General features: G+C 49.8%; 1 protein-coding gene across 3 annotated transcripts in view; it reads right to left on the bottom strand.

The window, feature by feature from the left end:
• Positions 1–1,189: 1,189 nt before the first annotated feature.
• Positions 1,190–24,707, bottom strand: part of RSRC1 (arginine and serine rich coiled-coil 1) — a 105,738-nt gene continuing 82,220 nt past the window's right edge. For all 3 annotated transcript variants that reach the window (XM_026045291.1, XM_026045289.1, XM_026045290.1), the window contains 4 exons: positions 11,131–11,199; positions 4,280–4,386; positions 3,379–3,528; positions 1,190–2,535 (listed from right to left, as the gene is read on the bottom strand). In XM_026045291.1, the coding sequence (XP_025901076.1) occupies positions 2,443–2,535; positions 3,379–3,528; positions 4,280–4,386; positions 11,131–11,199 (419 nt within the window). In that variant the 3' untranslated portion in view covers positions 1,190–2,442. The remainder of the gene's footprint in view (positions 2,536–3,378; positions 3,529–4,279; positions 4,387–11,130; positions 11,200–24,707) is intronic.

Here is a 24,707-nt window from a genome sequence, read left to right as displayed (position 1 = left end):
ACCCTTAACGGGGCCGGGCAGCAGGAAGCTCCGGGCGTCAATGCAAATGCATCTGGCCAAAGACCACGAGTGTTACCAGGATGGGTGCTCCGAGCGCTCAGCTTAGCCACAACAACAAGAGATCCGGCACAATTAGATTAAATCTCTGCGAGCAGCATTTGGCCTCGCTAGGACTGTCAGAGTCTGCTCCACATGACCTCCAGCTCCAGCTCAATTACCCAGGCTTAAGCACCACTGACCTGCTTAGGGAAAAATCTGTATTGTACGAATCTGCAGATTTGGGCTAAATAACAAAAATGGTTTATTTTCTAATTTGTAACAGATGGCATCTAGTAGAAAACAACGTGCCCCTTCCTCACCATTCCTTCTCCCACACCACAGCATCATAGACTTCAAGTACGTGTAATGAATGTTCAAAGTAAGAGTCGGGACAGGATGACATAATATAAGCCCTAAAATAGAAAAAGTGGCTTCTCAAATTAATTATTTCCACAAAGACCCCGGGGAAGAAAATAACTTATGTATTTCATTAAAACTATGGCATTCTCAAGAACAACTTTATTGGTTATTCTGATTGCTGATTTACAACTGGAACTACAAAAATCAGTAAAACAATGATTTGCTCTGTGTCTCAAGTTACATTTGGAATATGTCACTACAGGACTTAACTATTTAGCTTTTCTGTTTACAACAGATGATCTGGACGCTATTTCCATTTTCTATTCAGATCTTGCTCACAATTCTCCTCCAGCAAGGACTTGCTGGACAAACTGTTTTTAGATGAGCAATAGTTGGTGCATCTTGTCACCACTAACTCGTCACCATTCACTTCTTTGTAACAGGCTGGGTTTTAGAACATTTAAATATCTTATAGAATTGCAAATTACATAAAAGACAACATTTTTCACAAAATAAAAATACTAAAACTATCTGACAGTGTTTAAAAAAGAGGATATAACCCTGCATCTTATAGCACTTTTATTTCCTATTAAGGACACATAGAAGGAGATTAGAAACAGAATAGTTATTTATTTTACCATTAGAAAATTCAGAAAGGTGTTTTTCTTTTTTTTTTTTTTTTTCCTTTTAGTTGCAGACAAGAGTCTTGAAACTTAAATACCTATTTTAAAGCCAGTAAAACTGGCTTTACTGGGTTTTACTGGGTTTTAATTACCGGGTTTTAAGAACCCAGTAAAACTAAGACTGTTAAGAAAAGTTAATCTTGCATTCCAGCATATTTTTAAGAGATCTTCCTTTCACATCATTAGGCAATAAGATGACCATTAAGATGTATTTGCACTGTCCATTTTTTCACTACAAATCCAAGAACAAGGAAAAGTAACATTAGAAAAAGAGTAGGAAGTTCTTCATTCAAGCACAAAACTGATGTAATTTCCAATGATGTATGTCCAGAACTGCAAGACTTATTTTAATCTTCCACTGATACTCTAGTTTTCCCACAGATGTGGGGATTTGCCTGGTAACTTGGCAGAAATGCTTTGGTTTTTCCTGGTTTGGATGGTGTTTGATGTTCATACACTGACTGGTGCCTGTGAGACAAACTGGAGGGTAGCCCAAACATGACAGAATTCATTCTTTTAAAGCCTTACTTTGACAAATGGGAGCTTCATATACTAAAGAGAGTTGCTCCGTTTGGATATGCCACTAGTTTTGTTCAATAAAAGTTCCTACCAATGCACACAGTAATATTTATAGTATTTGCCATTAAATGTGCCCCATATTCCAGAATATTCATCATTTTATTGTTCTTAAAACTAACTAGGAAATACTGAAACCTTCTGAAAACTCCCACCAATTTGTTTAAAAGCATAACGTGATTTTTAGTTACATCTGCTGAATCTCTTGTATCCTGACAGGAGCAGGTAGATGCTTGGGTGAATTTAAAGCAAAGGTGACACTGCGCTCAGACGGCCAACGTAAGCAACCAGGGTCAGTCTGGAGCAGGCAGGTGAGTGCAGCAAGGAGAAAAGCGACCAAAGAAAAGGAAACAGCAATAACCTTGGCCCTGGATCCTTCCTCCGCTGCACAAGATCCGGTGGCCCAGGTGTATCATCTGTGCTCTGCTCAATCTGAACTTTCTTGGACAGGCTATGGATATAGATGTAGGTATAGAATGGTATTTTTTGGGGGGTTGATCCATCAAGTCTTCTGGTCTTCTGCACAGAGAAATTCAGTACCAAACCAAATGACACCCCCAAGATCCCCTTCCCTGCAGCAGCAGGTAGCTTAGCAGTACGAGTGACCCTGTAATGAATTAAGGAAAAAAACGGATGATGGAACATTCCTGTTTATTCAGATGAAATACTTGTTCTCGGTACCACTCACTGAGTATTAAAATCCCATGAAAAGGGAAAAATAAATGTCAGGGTAGGATTTCTAGGCCTCACGGGGCATTTCTGTACGACGTTCCCAGCAGTTCGCTCAGGCCACCGGGCTGCCCATGAGCCTTTCTTGCCGCAGCGCCATCAGCCTCTGGAACCACTTCTCCTCTGCTTCTGCCTTCTCAATGAAGAGCTGCAGGGAGAGGGGGAAAATAGGAGCAACTCCGTTAACTTCATCTGGATTTGTCATAGCGTTATAAAAGAAGTAGCAACCATTTCAATGCTAGCAAAAGCACAGCTTTTAAGCACTTTTAAAGGGTGCTTAAGTAAAAAAGGCAAGTTTGTCGTATCATGTAGGGCTTGCACCTTCAACAGCCACATTCGCTATTCAGTACTTAGCTGAGTTTCCTGTAAGTCATTTTTACCATGCTAATTAAAAAAAAATCTACTGTGGATACTCTTATTTCCAATGAAGTGTCCACAAAGGAATTTGTATAAGCTTAACTACTTTGATTTAAAAATCTCATCTTAAAAAAGCCTGTCATGAAGTTAAAGTTTTAGAATTGGGTAAAGTGTGGGAATGCAGCGTCCTCCATCAGCTTTCAAACCATAAACCAAGAGCATCATTTCTTAAACTTTTTTATTTTTAAATTCCTGTCATTAAATTAATAGAGTACTTCATTCTAAAATACATAACATGTATGTAACGCTAAAACTACATCACTTTTTATCAGAGCTCAGAGTTGTATAAAAGAATAGAATTCCTTTTTAAAGGGAAAAAAATTGCTCACATCCATTTGGCTTCTAGCCAGAAGCACGCAACCCTCTGCGACTGTATTTTTCCTCTTGTGGATTATGCAAGAGGGGGGATCCTTCTGGAGCCAATGAGCAGCTCATCAGTAAGCAGTCTTGAGCACACACGTTATTTGCTAAGCAGCACCGCAGGAACAGTTAGGTCAGTTAGGTCGAACGGAGCTGCTGTCATTCGGGGGACCCTCTTTTTCCCCTGCAGACACAGGGGAACGGGCACACTTACGTTGGGGTGAGCCAAGGAGTTATCGTCCTGGTACTTGATGGTGGTAGGGATGGCGGCCGCCGTCGTCGCCTCCTTCTCAGGGGCGGCCGCGTCGGCAGCTCCCGCTGCGCCCGCTCCAGGCTCCAGCCTCAGCTCGGCAGCCTCGGTGCCCTGGGAAGGAAGGGGCCCCGTGGGTGCCGCGGCGGGAGGGCCCGCGCGGCCGGAGCCGCCGCACGGCCCGGCCAGCCCTGCACTCGCCTCCCGCAGAGCCTGTGGAACTTCTTACAGGCTTCCCAAGGGACAGCAGCGTGAGCATCCACGGGGAAACACACAGGGATGATTTAAAACGTGACACCGGGAAAAAAAGGGGTAAACCCCCCCCAACCCTTTCCTTGCCTTCCTCCAAAGACAAAAACGTCTGGGCTCTCTTAGAAGACTTAGTGGCCAACGTACAGGTAAAATTTTGAAGCCTGGACGTCTTAAGTTAATTTTGTCTGCTCTTTGGAAGCTGTCTGAAAAACAGGCCGTTTATTTCAGTAAGTAAATACAGCTTTAATGTTTGGCTTGGGTTAAGCAGAGTTAAGAATACTGACTTCTAGTTACATTCTAAATGTATGATTACCTTTGTATTTTAGTTATTCTGCTTTCCCTTAAAAACATGTCACGATTTCATGTGAGTTTAAAAGCACTTTAAATGACCTGAACTGCCAAACATGCTGTCGAAGCAGCTGATCTCATTTCTCGCCCATCTAAACATGTTCTTCCTTGACCCCCAAGGAGCGTTGAGGGAATCGTCACCCGGACGCAGCCTCCCACAGTGGGGTTGGGGCTCTCCACACTGCTGCGATCACCAGCAGCAACTCCCCAGCAGTGTCCCAGCTTTGAAAGGCTGATGCGCAAAGAAGGGATGTTGAGAACTTACCTTTCTGAGGTCTTTGCTCGATCTGAACATCTGCGGAACAAAGGAGTCACTTTCAATGGCTTCAATTTCTTTTACCCGCTTGACTTGCTCCACTAGGGTGGCTTGGTCTGAAAGCGAAGGTGCAACGTCAGGACACATTAGTGTAAGCCTGGGGTAAATGCCATGTCTAAGCAAAACCTGGAATGCATTTCACAACTTAGGAAGCATCCAGCAGGAAAAACACCCAGCTACCAGCCTTTAATGCAAGCTAAAGTACTCCGTACAGAGAAAAACTCCTTTGCATGACAGAAATAACAGCAGTGAGTCGGCTGTTATGGATCAATGTGTGACGTAATTCCAGATGCCCGCAGCAGAATTTGCAAACAAAGTCCTTACAGGATGGATTTATAGCGGGAGAATTGCGCGGGAAGGTCAGGGCTCCTCGGAGGTTTGCAGCACAGTTAATCCCCTCTGCACCCACGGCAGCGACTGGCAAAGGGCGCCTCTGCACCTCGTGCTGCCAGTCCGTGCTCCCTTTCAGGGCTGCACCCCCTGCCCGCTCCTCGCGCACTGGTTTCGGGCTGGGGCGCTGACGGGACGCGCGGGGCACCGCGGCAGCAAAGGCCGAAGCGCGGCGGCGCTGGGGATTGCATCAGGGGCATTAACGGGGCAGAAGGGAGCGCAGGAAGCAGAAGCCATTAGCGCACGGCGTTTTGACAAACACATTATTGGTAGACGGAATGGCTTCCAGATGTTGTTTGTCAGATGTCAGGAGGAAGGATATGTATTTCATAGTAAAATCAAAAATAATGGAGTCGGAGAGCTAAGAGGCTATAGACAAAAAAAAATCAATACTAACTCACTGCACAGCAAGTCTTTTTACTGCGTTACAGCGAAAAAAATAAACTTAATACGGCATTAGGGCTCGTGGAGGCCGCTCCTCTTTTCCAGGGGCTGATCTATGGGCAATAAAAATTAGGGCTAAAGGGATTGCGGGGCCGGAGCGGCAGGAGCGGCGGCGCCCGCGGGCGCCAGGGGGCGCTGCGGCCCCGGGGAAGCCGCGGGGCAGCGGGGGCAGGGGAATCCATAGGGGGTGTATAGGGGGAATCCAGAGGGGAATCCATAGGGAGCTGCAGGGTCAGTGTATAGGGAGTGTATAGGGGTGTGTGTGCCCGGGAGCTGCAGGGTCAGTGTATAGGAGGGGGTGTATGTGTGCGCAAGGGAGCTGTTGGGTGAATCTATAGGTGTATGTGCACCCGGGAGCTGCAGGGTCAATGTACAGGGCTGTATGTGCACCAAGGAGCTCAAGGGTGAATCTATAGGTGCATATGTACATGCACCTGGTAGCTCGAAGGTAAATCTATAGGTATATGTGCACCAGGGAGCTCCAAGGTGAATCTACAGGTGTGTACATACATGCACCTGGGCACTCGAGGGCTCCCCCCAGCGCTCCCCGTTTCGGCGCCTTCCCCGCGGGCCGGGTGGTGGTGGTCACTGTAACCTGCAAACCCGGCCCAGAAAAGGAATGGGTCCCTCCAGCACGAGAACCGCGTGCACTAAGCAAGGGGCGGCCAAGGGCGCTCGGCTCGGCTCCGCTCGGCTCCGCTCCGCTCGGCTCCGCTCGGCTCCGCTCGGCTCGGCGCGAATCCTCCCTGCCGCGCTCCAAGGCCGCGGCCGGGCCGCTCTGCAGCGCGGCGGCAGGCGCCGCAGCTCCGCTCCGCGCACCGCAGCCACCCGGGCAACGCGATGCTCAATTTACCCTTGTCTCGTAGGAGATTTTTCCCCGCTAATTGATAGAAATTAAGCCATTAATCAAGCCACTAGCCATCATTCAAACTGGGGAAGATGAATACAAACTTTCATCATAACCACCTTCCCCATTTTAGTGTTCATTAGCATTAATTTTTAATGCAATTATGCTATTCTTTTACGCTGAGCTCATAAATTACTGCTCTTTGTTGCTCGCTGGCCTTGTAAAATCCAAGGTAATGCTTTGTGCTCTGATCTTAAAGGCAATTACTGGCTGCTTCTATCTTTTATATATCTGCATCCCAAATAACCCCTATATTGTCCGTACAGGCGGATGAGTGTCTATATTACATACATGTGTAATACATAACAATTTGTCCGCACTAAGCACAGACACGTATCTGTTATCCCTGTTCGTATCCATAGAGGGGTTTCCGGGCCGGCTCTGCCCGCGAGGAGCAGGGCGAGCGGCCCCGGCCCCTCCACGGGCGCCCTCCCGACAACCTGTAACTTAACGGGTTGCTTTCACCCCATCCAGCGGCTCTCGCTGGGCGCCAGGAGCCCCCTCGGCTCCCTCAAGCACCAAAGGCAACTCCAGTCAGCGGCTGAACGGGAAACGCTGCGTGGATCAGCGGAATTTGGGGTTGTTCTGGTCCTGTCTTTTGTCCTTCTAGGTGCTCCCCAGGCCAGACCTCCCGCTGGCGGATCAGATGTTACCCTTTATTCCAGCTGAATACCTGTCCGGCACCGACAGAATATAACACACACACACACACGCATGTATATATATATAAAAGCTCCCATCTCGAGCAGCCCTTAGCCAGCACAAACAGGAGTGAAGCCCAAACACACCAGACTAGGAGACACCAAGACGACACTGGCCAAAGTGCAGGGCCCGGTCCAGGCTGCCCGGGAAAATCCCTGTGCCAGGAACAACCTCCTGTGCCGGGAGCTGTTGCCGCGCTGCCCTCATCCCTTCCCGCCTCCCGACCTGGCTCTGCTTCCACCCCTTTGGAATTATTTTTTTTTCCCCCGTTTATTAGATGTATTTTTGCCTCCAACGAGGAAGGACGCGGTGTTTGGGAGCGAGCACCACGCTGTATTTCATCGCGGGCGGAGGCCGGTGCATGATGTGGTTTTGCTGTCGAAAACCAGATCTGGGAATTTTGCCATGTTAAATCACAGGAGCACAGAACCAGGAATGGGGTAATGCCTTAATGCTTCGATGTGAAGGAAAGAAAACATAACTCAATTAAAATATGTACTTTGGGGGATTTTCTGGCACTCTGCATGCTTGGGAAAACTGCCACCTACCCTGACCTTTCAGTTATAATTGCCCATGTCATCTTTAAACATCGTTAACTGAGTCTGTATTTCACTCATCCTAGGCGTTACGGAGCGCGGGGGGCTCCTTTCCTTCTCCTTCTCCTCCAGCCCGCTGCTGTGCAGTGGACAGGATGCTTAACCAAAGCGGGGACACCCGTTTTCCTGCGTTTTCCCTGGAGAACAGCGCTGCCGACCCCGGAGCTGCGTCTCGCTGTGTCTGGCTGCCCGGGGCCTGGGCCGTGCGCGCTGCCGCTGGGGTCGGGCTGGAGCCTTCGGCGAGAACGTAACCCAGCACACCTGTTTCTGCAGGATTATGGCCCAAATCAGACCTTCCTGACTGCAAACAATGAACTCGCTTAAAATCCACGGAGCCACTTTGAATGTGAGCTGAGGGGTGCGCCCCGTTATTTCCATACGCCTCCTGCTCGGGCTCCGCAGCGCCCGGCCCGGCCCGGCCGCGCGCTAATGAGGAGCTATTAAGGCCATCGATTTTCTGATTTCAATTGATAGCCACCAGGCCAAAGCTGCACATCAATATTTGCGTAACTAATACCCCAGAGCTAACAGTTTTGACAAATGAAAACCTCAATAGACCAAACAGTGCAAATTAATGGAAATTTAAAGACCGAACCTCAGAATTTAAGTGAAATACTTAACGAATGAATAAATTAGCCTCAGATTACGGGAGAATTCTGTTTTTTTTGTCGCAGAGGAAGGAATAACCATGAAGACCCTCCTTGCAGTGTGTTATCCCACACCGTGCCGAACTGGAGTGTCTGGCAGCACGCAAAGTGCAGCCCTAAGATGCGGCTTGTTAAAAAATAACTTTTTCAACATTAACCGTTTTGGATCATTTGCTAAATCAAGGCAAAAATAAGTGCTGTATATCAGGGAAAAATGCCTGGCAGCAGCACGGAGGCATCTGCATCATAGATCTCTGCATTCCGCATGGGAAGGGGCGTCCCTGCCCCACGGGACAGGGGGGCAGCCAGGGCGCCGCCGCCGGCTCCTCCAGCCCCTCTGGAAGCAGCTTTTCAGTAGGCAGCTATAAATTCTATTTTTAAGTGACTGAATTCAGGTAACTAATTAGGTGATTGCTTTACAATGCCACTACCTTAACCGCTGCTGCTCTCGGCTGGCGCGTTAGCCCGCGGAAAGAAAGAAGTCGGTGAAACACGCGGCGTTAACGAAGTGCACGAGCAGCCCGCGGTTCTCAGGTGCCTCAAACCTTGAAGAAAATGTCCAGGGTTGTAATTTGCAGGAAGGGCCGTAAATGGGGCTGGGAGCGCAGCGCGGGGCTCAGCCGCGCTGGGGCTCGGGGCGGCCCACGCCGAGTTGGTGGATGGGCTCCGAGCGAGCGACAGCCTCTGCTCCCAAGCGACGGCACGAGCGCCTCCCTTGGCTTCCGCGTGCTTCCAACTGCGGCACGTCAGCAACCCGAGGAACAAGGAGGAACAAGGAGGAACAAGGAGGAACAAGGAGGAACAAGGCGGCGGCGGCGGCGGTGCCAGCGCCGGCTCTGCGGCACCTCGCGCAGGCGTGGGGCGCACCAAGGATTCGCCCGGCCCCCGCGGCGCCTCCTCGGCAATGCGGGACCCAGCGTGTGACGTCTCCGTGCCTAACTGAGCCTCTGACCTGGGAAAGCGGTGCGTTATTCACACAATTAAGTCAAAAACGAGCTACACGTCGAAGAATTTTGCTTATGAACTTCTGATACTGCTGCTTAGAGAAGCTAAAAACGGCCCAGCGAGAGAGTTCCCACCCAAAACGCAGTTCGGAGCCTGGCAGGTCCTGGGGCACGGTGCCCCCTTCCCTCGCACCATGGGAAAGCCGGGGCCGGCCGCAGCCCGGAGCATCCCAGCACATCCCAGTGCATCCCAGTGCATCCCGGCGCATCCCTGTCCTCCCGGGCCCTGGCCACGTGCGCCTCGCCAGGCAGATGCCGCGCGCCGCACGCACGCAGCAAATTAAAGCGTCCCCACACGTACCCTATCGCATCTGGAGTCCTGATTTCCCTCCTCAGCACGTGGCCGAGGCGCCGATTATCTGCCCGCCGAGGTTGACCTCAGGATATTAGATTCTGCCACACAGCTCCCTCGCACTAAACCGAGGGGAAACACTTAATCACCCCTGCCTTTTCAGGGAAAAATCAACTTTAAATTTGCCATGATGAAAAATCAATACACCAGTAATTGCTTGGCTTATCATTGCGCGGAGGAACAAATTGGGAAGCGACGCTTGGCGTCCGCACAGGCTGCGGCGAAACGCCGCCGTTCAGGATCACTGAGCCCGAAAGGGAAAGGTCTCGGAGCGATAATTAAATCTCCTGCTGCTCATTTGCTGCCACCTTCATTTCCCCAGGGCGGCCGCTGAGCGCGGGAGCCGCTGCCGGCAGCTCCCCGGGCTGCCGCCCCGCTCGCCGTGGGGCTGCAGGGCCCCGCTCGCTGTGGGGCTGGGGCTGCAGCGCCCCGCTCGCTGTGGGGCTGGGGGGCTGCTGCCCCGCTCGCCGTGGGGCCGGGGGCTGCAGGGGCCCCACGCAGCCCCTGCCGAAGGCGGTGGTGTCTCCGCAGCCCCGGCCCAGCCACCCTCTGCGCTCCAGGAGGGAGATTCCCGGTGCTCCCGGCCCGCGGCAGCGCCAAGGGAGCCCCACACGCGGCGCGCACAATTAGTAATTCTAATGCAATTAAGCCGGGGGCTGCGGCGGGCGGCGCTTCCCTCCGGGCCAGCACCACGCAGGAGCCGTCCGTGGAGCCTGGGAAACGCTCCGGGCCAACTCGGCAGGAAACTGGCCGCTTTTCCCCTTATGGAATGATATTCCTATGGATACCCTGTGTGGGCTTGGCGTCCCGCACCCACACACGGCCGTGCTCCTGCTGCGCAGCCTAGGGACACAGCAGGAAAGGGACAGAAAAGGTTTCCTTTGGACACGGCGACCGCCCAGGAGCCTCTGAGGCCCGGAGAGCCCAGCCCCAGCCCAGCCCCTCTTTGAACACCACCAAGCTACAGCTTTAGGAAGCGGGAACACTTCCAGCCTCTTCCGAAGGCAGAGCGGCAGGCAACACACGAGCTTGAAAAATTTAAAGAGAATTACACTGCATTTTACATGTTCATCAAGCACAGCAGGAATTTGGGAATGAGATATCCCAGAAAACCTGAATATTACACCTAGACTTGCAAAACGTTCTTTTTTTTTTTCCAACTATCATATATATAAAAGAAGGCAATCAATCCCATGAATCATTAATAGAGATTACGTTAGAGTTTTGCAAGCCGCTTGCCTTACTACATGGTCAGTCCCACAATTTGGAGCTCATTAAAGACATGCAAAGCTAGAAACGAACGGGGGTGGGAAACGCAGTACAAACGTACGAATCCCGCAGAACGGCAGCACGAGAGCGGCAGAGCGAGGCCCCTTCGCTCCCCGCGCGCAGCGCCGCTCTGCGGGAAGCACAAACGAGCTGCCGCTGCCCTCAGAAAGCAGCCAGGCTCGGCCTGGGCTTCAGGGATGAGCCAGGCTTTAGGCTCCCAGCCAAGAGTGACGAAAGGTGCCCCCGAGGCCGGGGCGCCCGGCGCCGCGTCGGCCTCCGGCGCCCGCGACCCGCAGGGCTGCGGCTGCTGCTCCAGCGGCTGCGCTCCCGGCCGGCCCTTCCCGCACACGGAGCAATTCCTGCCGCAAGGAACACGGGATCCACAGCAGGACCGGCCAGTCCCGGCCCAACCGGCCAGGCCAAGTCGGTCCCTCCAAAACTCCCATTCGGGACTTGCCGCAGTGCATTACCCAAGAGAAAACCTGTTACCTTCTTCCTTCCTTTTCTTTGCTTCTTCTTCGCTTCTCTCCTTGGCCTTTAAAGCTTCGTCTGCTTTGGCTACAAGAGAAGAGACAAGAGGTATGAGCAACAAGCTTTGCACCTGGTTAACTTGATTTGTGTCACCACAGAAGCTTCCCCGGGGGCTAGCGCCAAGTCGGTGCCACGTGGCGCCCCAGGCTGGTTCTTAACGCGCTGCCTTTAGCGGCACCGGTCACGGCAGGACATCGTCTCGATGCACCCTCAGCTCAGGGCAAATCTCCGCGCTCATCTCCTGCAAGGAAAACCGCCCAGAGTTTCTCCCGCGCCCCGGCTCTCGCCCACACGGAACCGCAAGGGCACGAGCGCGCGAGGAAGATTTGCTACCGCAGCACCTCATCCGTATGAGCCTTCCTGCAGATACAACAGAACACAATGATATTTTCAGGGATGCAGTCGTAGACTGCATTTAAAACAGGAGCCGAATCCTTATTACTTGCTATTTGGCTGGGCAGTATATTACTTTTTCTTCACTGCAGATCACAGCAGCAGTGCTATATTCACGTTATGGCAGTGGTTTCTCAAAAGAATCTTTTCCTCTCCAGAAGCTCTTCCCTTATTACTTAATTATCTACTAGTTGCTCAACTGCAGGGGTTTTCAAACACTTTGCTACAGATGTTAAAGAAGATTAAAAATATACAGCACAGTAACAAGGGACTATCAATATACTCTGTAAATTAATTAAATTTCTGTTCTAGCACATCATTTATTCCAAAGCATTAATGTCTCAAAGGAGCCATTCTCTTTTATTGCCATCTCACTGCCTGATGAGTGAACTAAGTGAGAATAAGTCTCTAATAGCATTATACTAGATGAAATATTAAGTTTTAAAAAGTATCATCATGTCAAAAGAGCCAACAAGGAGCAGGCCTCGGAATCCAGGCCGGAATTGTATGCAATGAAGTCACTGCAAACGGGGTATGAAGAACCCGTGTTCGGGTCAGCACGCGCTTAGTTTTTCCACCTAGTGAATGATCCGGTCGTTTGTGGAAGGAAAATTCAGGAGCGGGGCGGGAAGGGCCTGGTGCCGGGAGCCTGGGCACACAGAGCTGCTTCCCCTCCCTGTATTTACTCTGCGCTGCAAGTCATGAAATATTCAAACTTTCCTGCCAGCGAGCATCCTTTTGAGAATGTACTAAATTAGCTAGTAAAAACAACCTGCTGGCAACTCTAAAGACTTTTACTTCGTTTACACTTGATTCTCGCTGGTGGGATAATAGAAATCCCATTTAAATTCAATTCGGGTCTCACGTGGGATTGCAGATGGACCCCGTGCGTCGCGTGAACGGCTCGGCCCGTGTTTCTGCCAGAGCGCCTGGCACAAGCTCCTTGTTAGCCGGGCTCATCAGCGGGAAGTGGGGAACGGGAACACGGACCGGCACGCCAAGGCCCCGTCTCCTTCTGCACCCCACGTTCATACAGCCCCCCGCATCTTCCCTCTATTTCTTTATTCCATGTATTCGCAGAGCTCTTCCCTCTATGCCCTAACTCCCCTGTAAAACAGAACAGGCTCCCAGGCCGCGTCCCCCTCACGTCAAACTCAAGTCTTTTTAGGCATTCGGCCCCACGCGTCCCTCCGAAACCGTTTTCTGCGTTCCTGAAAGCTGATCATTTTTTAGCCGCAAATAAAAACCATACGTGGAAAAAGAAACCAGAAGGAAGAACAGAAAGAAAAGCAATACATGAATTTCATTGCAACCTTAGCCGAAGGGCTGGAATAGCCTGGTTTTTTGCCTTTGACAAACATTCTAGGCTGAGAAGCGAGGAGACGCTGCCGGTTCCCTTGCGGAGGGCTGGATTTGCCCTCCACGCTGCACCCGCCGCCGCCTTCCATGGCTGCTCCCAAAGCCTGACGCAAAAATGGATCTATTCTGCCCTGAAAGAGGCCGTCCCACAGCACGACGTGATGCCAATGGGAAGGCTGGAAGGATCTCTTCCCAGACCAAAAGATTAAAACAGCGGAGGGGAGTCGCTTTGCAGGCAAGGCAAGGGAAGGCAGTGACCCCCACAAGGCAGCGGCCCGTAAGCGGCGCAGGGGTGGACGCAGCCCGGCAAAGCGGCGACGGCCGAGGCTGCGCGGGGACGCGCCGCGGAGGCTCCAGCCCGCTCGCGCCGTGTGCTTTGTGATCCTGCCCACTGCGTTTTCCCCTAGACTTTGTATTTCTGCACATGGGACCGAGGACACTGCACCTAAACCACAGCCGAGGGGCCTCCAAAGCCGATCCTAAAGACTCTAACCACTTCTTTCTTTTTTTTCCAAACACAAACATTTTTGCACTTATGAAATATTCAGTCAACTCGTGTACAAAAATACAAGTATAATCCATTATTAATTTACCGGCCTTAGTTAATGTGCAGGCTGTTTTTCTGGCGTTCCTTGCACCGACGGCGGCCGCTGCAGACCCTGTCGCTGCCTATCCGTGCCCTGCAAGGCGACGTTCCCTGTGCCGGCAGGGAGCGGGGCCCGGCAGCCCCTCTGTGTGACACCGCGTCCATGCCTCTCCACGCTACAATGTGGGCACTTCCCGCACTTCCAGCATTCCTAGGAATCCCTCTGCGCTCCGCGGTGTCCCCACCACGCTGCCCTCCCCGGTACAGCGGCCGCGCTCGTCGCTTCCTGCTGACTCCTTTGCGTGGCTTAAGGCACTGATGAGCAACTAGGGCCACGCGTGCTTGGCCGTGAATCCATCAGCCAATTCCGAGCTCATTCCAAGCTCATCCCACCTCGGAGCTTGGCTTCCAGCAGGGCCGGGGCCCGAGGTCCAAACCCTTATTGCCTGGGCAAGCTTGGGCCCCCTTCGGCTGCACAACCAAGTTTGTGCTCAAAACAACCAAGACGATAACAAACCTGTTTTGTGGCGTTATTTTTAACCTCCTCCTCCCTAATACTGTGTGTTTCTTAGTGGCAGGCTGTGATTTCAGCCCACGTTGCAGGCACAGAGCTCCCGCAGGCCGGGCGTGCAGGCCCTGCCGCAGCCGCAGCGCCGCGCGGCGCTCAGTAACAACCAGCGTGTCGCTGCTAGGCAGACACCCAGGTCGGAATCACCCGTGGCTCTCACCACCTCTTCCCGTGTTATCCGTAACCGTTTTAGTGGTTGTGCTGTTAACAGAAAACGTTAACCACGTTTTTAAAGATGAATGGCAGAAAGGCTGCTACGAGGGACTGGCGCCCACAGACAGGGCCCCCGCGCCCGCTCCTCTGGGGTGGAAGCTCCTTCAGATGCTTCCAGGGAAACTCACCTGCACCTAATGAAATAGTGTCGAGCTGCTTCCTGAGGAGGGCAAAGTCAGAAGAAAGCAAATTTACATTTTTATGCTATTACTACTATGGCAATTACAGTATAATTAGGCAACATCAGTAAACCCTCCCCGCCACCATCGCTGTCCTTCCCAAACAGCCCAGTTTTCCTCGGGCCGGATCCCTACGGTGTCGGGCTGCACGGGGCCCGGCCTTCCCCAGGACTCAGCAGTTTCCCCAGCTGAGGATCCAGCACTAAATACTCGGAATGACAGGGACGAAGAGGCCCTAACAAGCACATCTTGGCTAGGTACACCCATCTATTATTTAGTGCATTTCTAATTTCTTTCTTTCTCACATACCGTTTCCCACATGAGTCTGATAAAAAATTCAAGTGAAACATGTTTTAACACTAGGGATTAATTGGCTCAAATCGCTTCGGTGGCTCCCGCGGCGCTGCCGGGGCTGCTATTAAATCCTGCAGCGATTCCCCTCGCGCTCGGAGCGGGCGGCGTGCCACCAGCCGGGGCGTTTCGCAGTCGTGTTGCGCCCAAGACCCTCACCCAAACGGCAAAGGAGCCCGGGAAGATCTGATGGACTGAGGGAATGGAACATCTCTCGTATGAAGAGAGGCTGAGTGAGCTGGGCCTGTTTTCTCTGGAGAAGAGACGGCTCAGAGGGGATATGATTAATATGTATAAGTTCAGGAAGGGAGAATGCAGGGAGGAAGGGGACAGGCTGTTCTCACTGGTGGCCAGCGATAGGACGAGGGGTAATGGCCACAAGCTGAAGCACAAGAAGTTCCGTCTCCAGGTGAGGAGCAACTTCTTTACTGTTAGGGTGACAGAGCAGTGGAACAGGCTGCCCAGGGAGCTTGTGGAGTCTCCTACTCTGGAGGTCTTCAAAACCCTCCTGGATGCCACCCTGTGCCACATGCTGTAGGTGTGCCTGCTGGAGCAGGAAGGTTGGACTAGATGATCTGTAGAGGTCCCTTCCAACCTTAACTATTCTGTGAATCTGTGACGCAGCTCTCGCCTCCTCTGGTGTCTAGTTTTATGTCCTAGACATAAACCTGCAGTTGTAATTGCAGTTACAAGTGCAAAATAAAGGCTAATGGGACAGGGAACGGACAAGGAGATGTCCAGGCACCCTGTTTCACGCACAAGGAAGCAATGTAGGGAGTTTCTCAAGACAGAAGGGACTTGGCTCGTGACATGGTCACGGTGATTCTCCGCTTGCACCAGGAGAGGGATGAAAAATCTTGGTGCAGGAACAGAAAGTGAAAAGATGAGAAGAGGAGGTATTTTCTGAGGAAGCAAAGAGCGGCAGAACGATGAGACCGAAAGGCAGAAGGGGCTGCGGGCCGGGAAGCACCAGGACACGGCGTCCCCGGCTAACAGCGAGGAGCCGCGCGGAGCGAGCCACGGCAGAGCGGAAAAGCAGCGGGATTTACTGCGCCCTAACTGCAGAATCATACGACAGGCATCCAAAAGAAGGTGACATGTGGCACCAAAAGGGGGAGTGTGCGTCACGGCAAGATTTGTGCGCGAGACTTAGTGCCGCTGCCAGCGCGCGCTCAATTACAGCCCCGCAGCCTTGAGAGCCCGGGACGCGACCCGGCAAAACGCGGAGCCCCGCGCCCGAGCCAAGAGCTCATCCCGGTGGGAAAAATGATGGGAAACTATACATTCTCAGCTTGTATCATTAACTACTCTAATCATTTACTGTACACGGCATTATTAAATATTCCCCCAGGATAAAAGGGGTAAATATATGGCTTAAAAATTCAGTGGCTGCCTGTAAAATTTCATTGCAGATTAACTGATGAAGATGAAGAAATGCTGCTGAAAGCAAACAATTTATCTTCACTACACACAGCAGATCAGTCCTGGAAGGAAGCCAAAAGTGATGTGGGTTTGAATTCAATAGCTACATTAAAAGAAAACTGCACCCGCACTACACACCACTCTCAACATCACTGAGTAAACAGTCTGCTGCAGTCCTGGTTAAGCAGTGCAGAACAGAATTCAGGATATCAAACACGGTTCTGAAGTACTACACGTCTTAATGTGCTGCAAATAAATTCCCGTTTCTAAAAAATATCTATTAGTACCCATTAGGGCAAGTGGGAAAATAGAAAAATCAAAGAGGCGAAACCAACAAAGGGCTGGTTTCTCGGAGAGGATTTAAGGAAGTATTTGTCATCAGCAAGGAAGTCACCTCCAAGGGCACGAGCCTCGTAATATACACTTGCATTTACACTCACTCATCTGCAGCCTTGAGAGATTCCAACTGGCTCTCGTAAGTCTGGACAGCATAATTCTAGCACAGACATGTGCATCTATATATTTGCACAGCGCTATAACAAAGTAATAAATAAACAGCATTATTCAACAGCAGAAATTCCATAAACTTTCCCCAATTAGGTTTCAATTCCAGGTAGCTTTAACTTACGAGCTCTGCAAAGCCCGTCGCTGCAGATTACTCGAGGACTGTATTGCACATGTTATTAGAAAATGTAAATAGTTTGAATTATTACGAGCTCAGGAAGCGTTCCTGGCACGGAGGGGTAACCGAGCAATGGGAGGCCGGCGAGGCCCTGGCCGATCCGGCGGCAACGCTCCCGCGCTGCCGCTGCTCCCGGGAGAACGGGGCTCGGGATGCGCTCCCGCTGCGCACGGTCCCTGCGCACGACGTCCTGCCCGGGGCTGCAGGAAGGACCCCCTTCCTCAGGGATCCCCCTGGATGCAGCGCAGGCTCCGCCGGGGCTCGCGCCGCAGGGCGCGGGCGGCGGGGGAAGCACCGGCTCCGAGGGCTGCAAGCACACTTGGAGCTGACGTTTATTTACCCGGATTTACAGCGAGGCGTACATATATCTCCAGCAAGCAGCCACTGAAGTTCCTCTCAACAACTCTTCAGAGACAGCTTTACTTAGGAATAACAGCTCAATTGCCTTAAAGAGCAAGCTCGGGAGCTCTCACCCTGCGAGATGCGGGGTGAAATATCCAATAAAAACATCTTAAAAACAATGATGAAAACGAATCCAAGCGTAAGCGGTTACACGAGCGCGGGGTCTCACGTGTGGGGAATGCAGAGGCGCGTGCTTGCACCCGGCACCGCCAGCACATCCCTGCAGGCTCCTGGGCTCCTGCACGGCCGCCCCGCGCGCCGCGCGTGCTCCTTGCTGGGCTGATCCCTGGCGAGAGATTTTTGGGACTCGTTTGTGATTATTTAACACCTCTCACTCACACGTTGCAAGCAGAGCAACAAGCAGCGCTGCAGAACACACCGAGCTGCAGTGATTGCTCTTTGGTTACGGAATTTGCTTCCCAGCTCCGCTTTTGTAACCAGCGGTTTGGCAAAAACCTGCAACACGCTCCTAGGAAGAGATTTAAGAGGAACAGGGTGCAGGTGTGAGCAAATATTCCTTTAGCTCCAAACGACATACACAGCTCCCAACTGAAAATACTCTAGGAGAGTATTGCATAGAGTCACACAAAGAGGTTCCACACAGCCCATAAAAACTAGCAAGCATTTCTGGCACTGAAGTAACAGGGATAACTCCCTTAATTCCTGCTTTTTCTGGATGCTTGGGGTGCCCCACGTGTGTTACTGCAGCCCAGAGCACGTGAGCCCGGTCAAACCCCACAGAGCTCCTCCTCGCCCCGCAAGCCGCAGAGCCCGCCAGGCCAAGCTGCATTTCCTAATTAGGGGGTCAGAGCGGGCAGGTCATCCTCAGTCACGCCGCTGGGAACGTCCCAAAGCAGCGAGGCCGCAGCTCCGCCGCCGCCCCGCGCGGGCCGATCGGACTGGGCAGGGCTGAAGTTCTTCAGATCAAATACACGGGAGCTTGTGACTTTGTTTGCACGTCACCGTACGGCCATGTAGTGACTGATGTTCAGCTTCGAAAAGGAAAGGGAATGTTATCCTCTTCCTTCTTGCACTGCTACCACTGCTAGGTGGGATCCCTCGTATCACTCAATGCCACAAATACGGATTTTCTAGAATTAAAAAATGCCAGAAAAAAAATTGCACGGTAGTGCCAACAGTTTGAGAGAAAATGAAAGTCTGCAAATTAGTATTTATAAGACATGAATATTCAGATATATTCAATGTAAGGGGAGAATACTCAGATCACATCTCAGTACATTTTATGTATGATGACAATATGAAATTCTCAAAGTTATCCAAAGTAGTGCTTCACCGTGCATATGCACGCTTAAGAACTTCCAAAATCAGTGCCAAGATGATGCATGTTGGCCATCGTGAACTGCTAAGGACACCACTGATAAAAGAAATAAAGAAATACTCTTGAAGACCCGAGTCACAGTAACCTCCCTCCTTCCTCTAACAGTTACCCGGGGCATTTCAGTTAGAAAGGAGGGTAAATATTTGTAAGTCAGCTTTACAAGGGCACATTTCCTCAGACTTGCACGTGTCTGCAAAACCAGCTCTTTTATTATAATCCCCTTGTGGGTTATTTTCCCGACTTTGTTTACTACGGCATTATTTGCTCAGAAATCCAATAAAACCAAGTGTTTCAAATAAGCACGTTCCAGGAGCAGGTTTTAAAGGCTCCTCCTCCTTCCTCTCCTGAATATTGGGCCTTGCCTGGGAATAGCGGTGCCCAGGGCACCCTGGCCCTTAGCTGGGATGTTCTGCAGCTATTCCAGGCCGGGATGTGGGCTGGGCGGGCGGCAATCCAGGAATCCCGGCTTTTGGCAGCACCCAAGGCCATGCCAGAGCTGGGGGAAGCTCCAGGGCTCATCCCAACTACAACAGACGCTGCATTTGAAATCTGAAATGATTTCAAATGGGCATTTAGAATTATTATACTCCAAGAAGAAATCAATCTCTAATGCCACATTTTCTGTGCAAGTCACAAGTTTTTCAGGAAAAAATCCTACTTGGGAAGAGGGGAAAAAAAAATCACCTGCTTGTGTTTTCCCTGAAAAAAAAAGGGCAGCTGAGCATTAGAGTCGCTGCTTCAACAAACTATTATTACATGCTTCGCCAGTCCATTAAAGAAAGTAATTTAATCAGTTTGTATTTTCTCAGGAAAATCTCATTCAGAGAAATTTTATTGCCAGCTATCTAAATAGTAAATACTTATTATCCGCTCAAAATGAGTTTTCGCTTGCCAAGGGCAAACCCATTGCTGTTACTGTGTGCTCTGTCAGAGGCACAAGAAGCTAAAAGGGTTATGGAGACACCAGTAGCGTCGGGGCCGGTCCTGTCAGGCCGCAGAGGTGCCTGGTAACTGCGGCTCTGTTCTGTCACCTCCCGCGGCCGACGCGGCTGCCGGGATCTCGGCTCCGGTGTCATCTGCTCCCGGCCTGCGGATTCGCCTCCACAAACTTGAAAAGAACACCAAAAAAGCACAAAAACAACCCCAGATCCCCCAAATCTGCACGCTTTGTGGCAACCCTGCACCGCGTCCGCGCGCTGCCGACGAGCCTGGGGACACCGCTACGGGCTGACGGTGCTGCCCATGCAATACAGCACCGGCGATTCCAAAGCTCGTGGGTTAGTGCTTATATTTACAGCAAAGAAAGGGGGGGAAAAAAAAAAGATGCATTCCCACACTGAAATAGCTGCTAACTTCGCTGCCCGAAGCATGGAGAAGCTGGTGGGCCAAAGGTTTGCCAGGAGAGAGCAAAGCCTCCACGCACCGCTGGTGACACCTCCAACAACCTGCCAGGAAAGGATCAAGCTGGACGGTTCCCTGCTGAACACATCAGACTTACTGAGAGGCGAAACTGAGGCAGATTCACAGCACAGCCCACACAGCTCGATGCTCTCAACTTCAGCAGATCTGATACGACCAACATGCCCAGTTTGGAAACCTTCATGAAGGGTTTTGACAGTTAAAGGCAGGAGATTGGCCAGGGGACACACACATAAAGTGGAAGTGCCACACGTTTCCTTAGATGGTGAGTAAATAACGCTCTGATTAATTTTATCTTTAGTGAAAAATAACCTGGACAACACACACAGGTAATAATTGCACTTCCATACTATAGCTCAAGATGAGCAACCTAATATATTGCAGGATGGTGACAGCACAACATCCTATTAGGACTATTTGCTCGTTGCAGCTCTGATGAGCTGACTGTTGGCGTTAAAATTTAACCAGCTTTTGTGTCCTTTCACTTATTCTTCTGAGCTGTGCATGTCCTGTTCTGCTCTGAAGACAAATTATCTACACAAAAGCATTCCTGAAGATGGGTCAAAGAAAGATCTTTTGTGTTAAAAAAATAATATAAGGGATCTTTTCTTGAAGGAACTTTTCAGCCTCAGTATTTGAGGAAGCAACCTAGAATCAAACAAGTTGCTGCTGCATCAAGAACTCACCTTTTCTTGTCCCCATGAAATTATGCCTAAATTTGCCCAAGCTGTTAACCCATGAAAGAGGCAGAGATTACTAGTGACACACGCAAACACTGTAGACCAAATCCCTTAGATACCTTCTTCAAGAAGGTTTAAATCCAGATTGGAAACATGAAGCTCAACTTTCTACACAATTCACTCAAACTGGGCCGGGCAGACACAAAAGCTCATAGGAAGGAGAATTTCTCTGATTTCAATTTGGGCTTTGCAAAAAGTGCATGATCTAGACCATGTAAAACTATGCGCTGCTGGTCAGAACCCAAAATAAAACTGTCAACACGAACACAAATGCTTGTTTTGCAGACTCTAATTCTGCACTCATTTGTCCTGATCAAACACCCATGTGAAGAGCGGAGAGATGAGCGTCAGTGCAGGTGAGGAGGAGCCTCTGGCTGCACCTCGCTCCACGTGACTCAGACCAGGAACGCTCAGGGATGGATACGGACACCTGCAAGGAACAGGAATAACTTCCAAGATAAAACTCAGCTGTGCTTTTCTCAACACTTTTCTTCCCCCCGCCCAAAGTGACATATGAATAGGAACAATATTAAAAATACTGTTTATAGCACCGAATTTTCATTTAAATAAGTTATGAGGTGTAGGATCAATTATTATCACTTGTCAGTGCAAATCACTTCTATTAAAAAGCCTGGTAGCAGACAAGCAAGTACAGATATCCCTGTCTCGGCCTGCATTTCAGTGCTGCACTTTTGTGCTTAACCTGACAGCAATGCAATCACAATTTCACCTTGTGAGAAGGTGAAGTATTCAACGAATTTTTCTTTTTTCTTGCCTCGGTGACCAACACAAGCAGGATGGCTCTTGTTGAGGTCTCCCTACGTAACTAAATACCAGGCAAGGAATTATGAGTTTTAAATGCCAAAGGCAAATAGAGTTCTATGCAGTTTCTGCAAGATCATTCATCACATATTCGTGCAATTTTTGACATAAACTGTCTTAATTCATTCTTCTACCACGAGCAGCTCTCAGAGCAGACTGTGCAACGGCTGCTTGCTAGATGGTGCCTTTCGGAAAGCATTTTATCATTGCACAAAAATTACGAATACATCTAATATACTTGGGAGCTGGGAAAGCAGAACTGGCTTTTGGTGTCCGAGAGCACAAACGGGGAGGAGGAATCGAGGCGGCTGCTGCAGGGCAGGAGCTGCAGCGAGCGGAGCAGCCCCGTCCACGCTCACCAGGCACTTCCCTGCCGTGGGCGAGGTGCGCGGAGCAGCGCCCCTTGTCTCAAAATTCTCCAGGAAATTCATTTCTCCAGGAAAACCATCCTTTCCCCCCCTTTTCTCCATACCTCTGACATAGTTCTGTACTGGCGCCCAGGTAGACCTGCATGTTTCTCGGTTTAAAACTGAGAACGTCGTGGAGGGAAAGCAAGCAGGGGTAGCTGCAACCCGTGAAGGCTGTGGAGGATTTTGCTTTCCTCTCAAAATGACCAATATAGAACCATGGCCTACAAGAAAGAGTGATAAATCAGATAAAAACAACATATCGGGACTATAACCAGCAACAAGCAGATCCAGAGCTCCCATTTCCTTCTAACACTGACACACAACGCGCCTGCTGCTTGCGTTTTAGTAAAGAAGAGATTGTCCTGACGGGACAGAAAACATCCCGATGGGAACAGAAAACAAGTGGTTTCCACAGGCCGTTCGGGTTGCAACTCTTCAGGAAGGTTTTCAAAACACTGGGAAAACCACGGGTGGCTGCAGGTACCTGCTTGCCAGCCCACGGAGGGAATGCTTGCTCCTGCTGATTTTTTCACGTGCCTTTTGCAGAGAGCACCGAGTACTTTTCGATTACATTTTAAAGGGCAAATGAGAAAATTTTGAGAGCTAAAACTGAAAATGACCTCTCAAAATACTCTTAGTTATGGCATTTAAAAGGATACAACAAAGCCATCATATTATACAAGTTCATCTCAATATCTGCTTTCCCAGAACATTCCCACGGGCAGGTGTTATTACTGTCAACTCCTTCAAAACAATCTCTGATTCTGAGTGACCCTCCAGTAGAATTCTTTTTTCCCCTGAATACAGATATTAAAAGGTTATAAAACAAAAAAAGCCTAAATTGTGGGAAAGAAAACAGGCAGTGCCTATTTCTATAGAGCCTTATAACTATCTGCTAAGGGTGTCTGTGCCTCCTCGTCACACAGGTTGCTATCAAGTGCCAGGCAGTCATCCATAGGAAAAGCTGAAGACAACGGTACCGTGGGGAAAAGGCACCTTTGTAAAACATCCACTACTATGTTTTAAGATTTATTCAGTCGGCACCTCATAATCATCTCTAAATCTAATGGGACATAAATGCATTTCATCACAGATGAAAATCTTCAGCGACCGCTAAAATGAAAATCCAAAAATTATTACAATCTAGTAGTGCGGCTTGCAGCACGCATTAATCAGAAATCATAATAAATCCACATGCTTCGTTAGACAGCACATTAGTCAAACAGGTTTGTATGATAACGACATTGACTAATGGGCTCGGAGTTAGAAGGGTCAATCATAAACTCATCAAATGCTTCATTTAATTTCTTAATTTGGACAAACACAATTTGTTTATGGGAAAGATATCAGGTGTTCTTGAATGAATAATGGCCACGAAACCAAACTCCATTAATCAGCTCTTGATTACAAATGACTCAGAGATTGTTTGTTCTAATTTCATTCATTTGGGTCAACAAAGAAAACACGAGCAAACGAAACCATTTAGAAAAAAACAGCATGCTTATTTCTCCCCATTTAATAAAGTTGTGCTAAACATTCTTCCAATAATTGCAATGCAAGAATTTTACTGGCATGTTCAACATCATTCTTGGTTCGAGTGAAAAAATATCAATACGTGTGATTTAGGAGGAGAGTGGGTAGGCACGAAGGTGCTGAGGTGCCCGAGGGCACCGTGGCACGCGGAGCAGCGCGCTCCCATTCCAAACTTCCCTGCAAGGGCAGAGGTGGAAAACGCCAGGCGGGCACTAAGGAATGGGCAGGATCCGTCTGTGAAGCTGCAGGAGCCCCGGGAAGGCGGCCGAGCCGGGGCCGGAGCCGCGGGGCCGGCAGGGAACACTGTCCCGCTGGGAAGGACGAGGACACTTGCTCCTTTCCACCTGCTTCTCCCTTAGCCAGCCGAGTGGCAGCCGGGGCAAATCCCAAGCCTGGAGGCTGCTTGGGAAGGCCCCGACGTCGAACACACAATTCATGCACACAATTCATGCCATAATAAGGGCAAAAGATCACGTTAAACATGAGAAATAAACATTTTTCTATCAATATTAAGATGATGCGATGTTTCCCAAACGAACCGCTTAAACAGAAGAGATCCACCCAACCGCATATGGTTTCTGCAGCCCAAATAGTGTGTAATTAAATTACCGGGCAAAGTTGCTAAATATGAACAGATATAAAACTTAAGCTAACTGAGAAATTGTCTTTGACTTAAGATCAATAGCAGGACTACAAGATTCATCTGCACATAATTAGCACACATATTTGCATCAAAATCCTGTATACCATATGCTACAATATTCCTGAAAAATCCCATTAGTTAGAATGCAGGCATGAGATACTTTTGTTTCTCAGTGGCGCAAAAACAGCTCTTACAAAAAACACAAGAAAAAGTAGAAATTGCCAAAGCTGGAGGATTTCCTCTGAAAGCAATAATGTTCATTAAGCACGGCAGCTCCCGCAAGGGCCGACTGCAGCTTCCCTTTCAAACAGGACAGTCCTGTTTCTATCAAATCAGGGAGACCCCACTAATATTTTGGGGGGCTTTTTAGCAGCTACTCGCTGTCTGCTTGAACTCCAAGGACAAATACACCGAGCACTATTTCACAAAGATAGTTCAAGGCTCTTTTTCTCTCTTTCAAGGACCTAAAATAGG

Source organism: Nothoprocta perdicaria, unplaced genomic scaffold (assembly GCF_003342845.1).
Source record: "Nothoprocta perdicaria isolate Ctin4 unplaced genomic scaffold, notPer1 scaffold_4, whole genome shotgun sequence".
Lineage (NCBI taxonomy): Eukaryota > Metazoa > Chordata > Aves > Tinamiformes > Tinamidae > Nothoprocta > Nothoprocta perdicaria.
The sequence above is the reverse complement of the archived record's forward strand: the minus strand, read 5'-3'. Positions and strand labels throughout refer to the sequence as shown.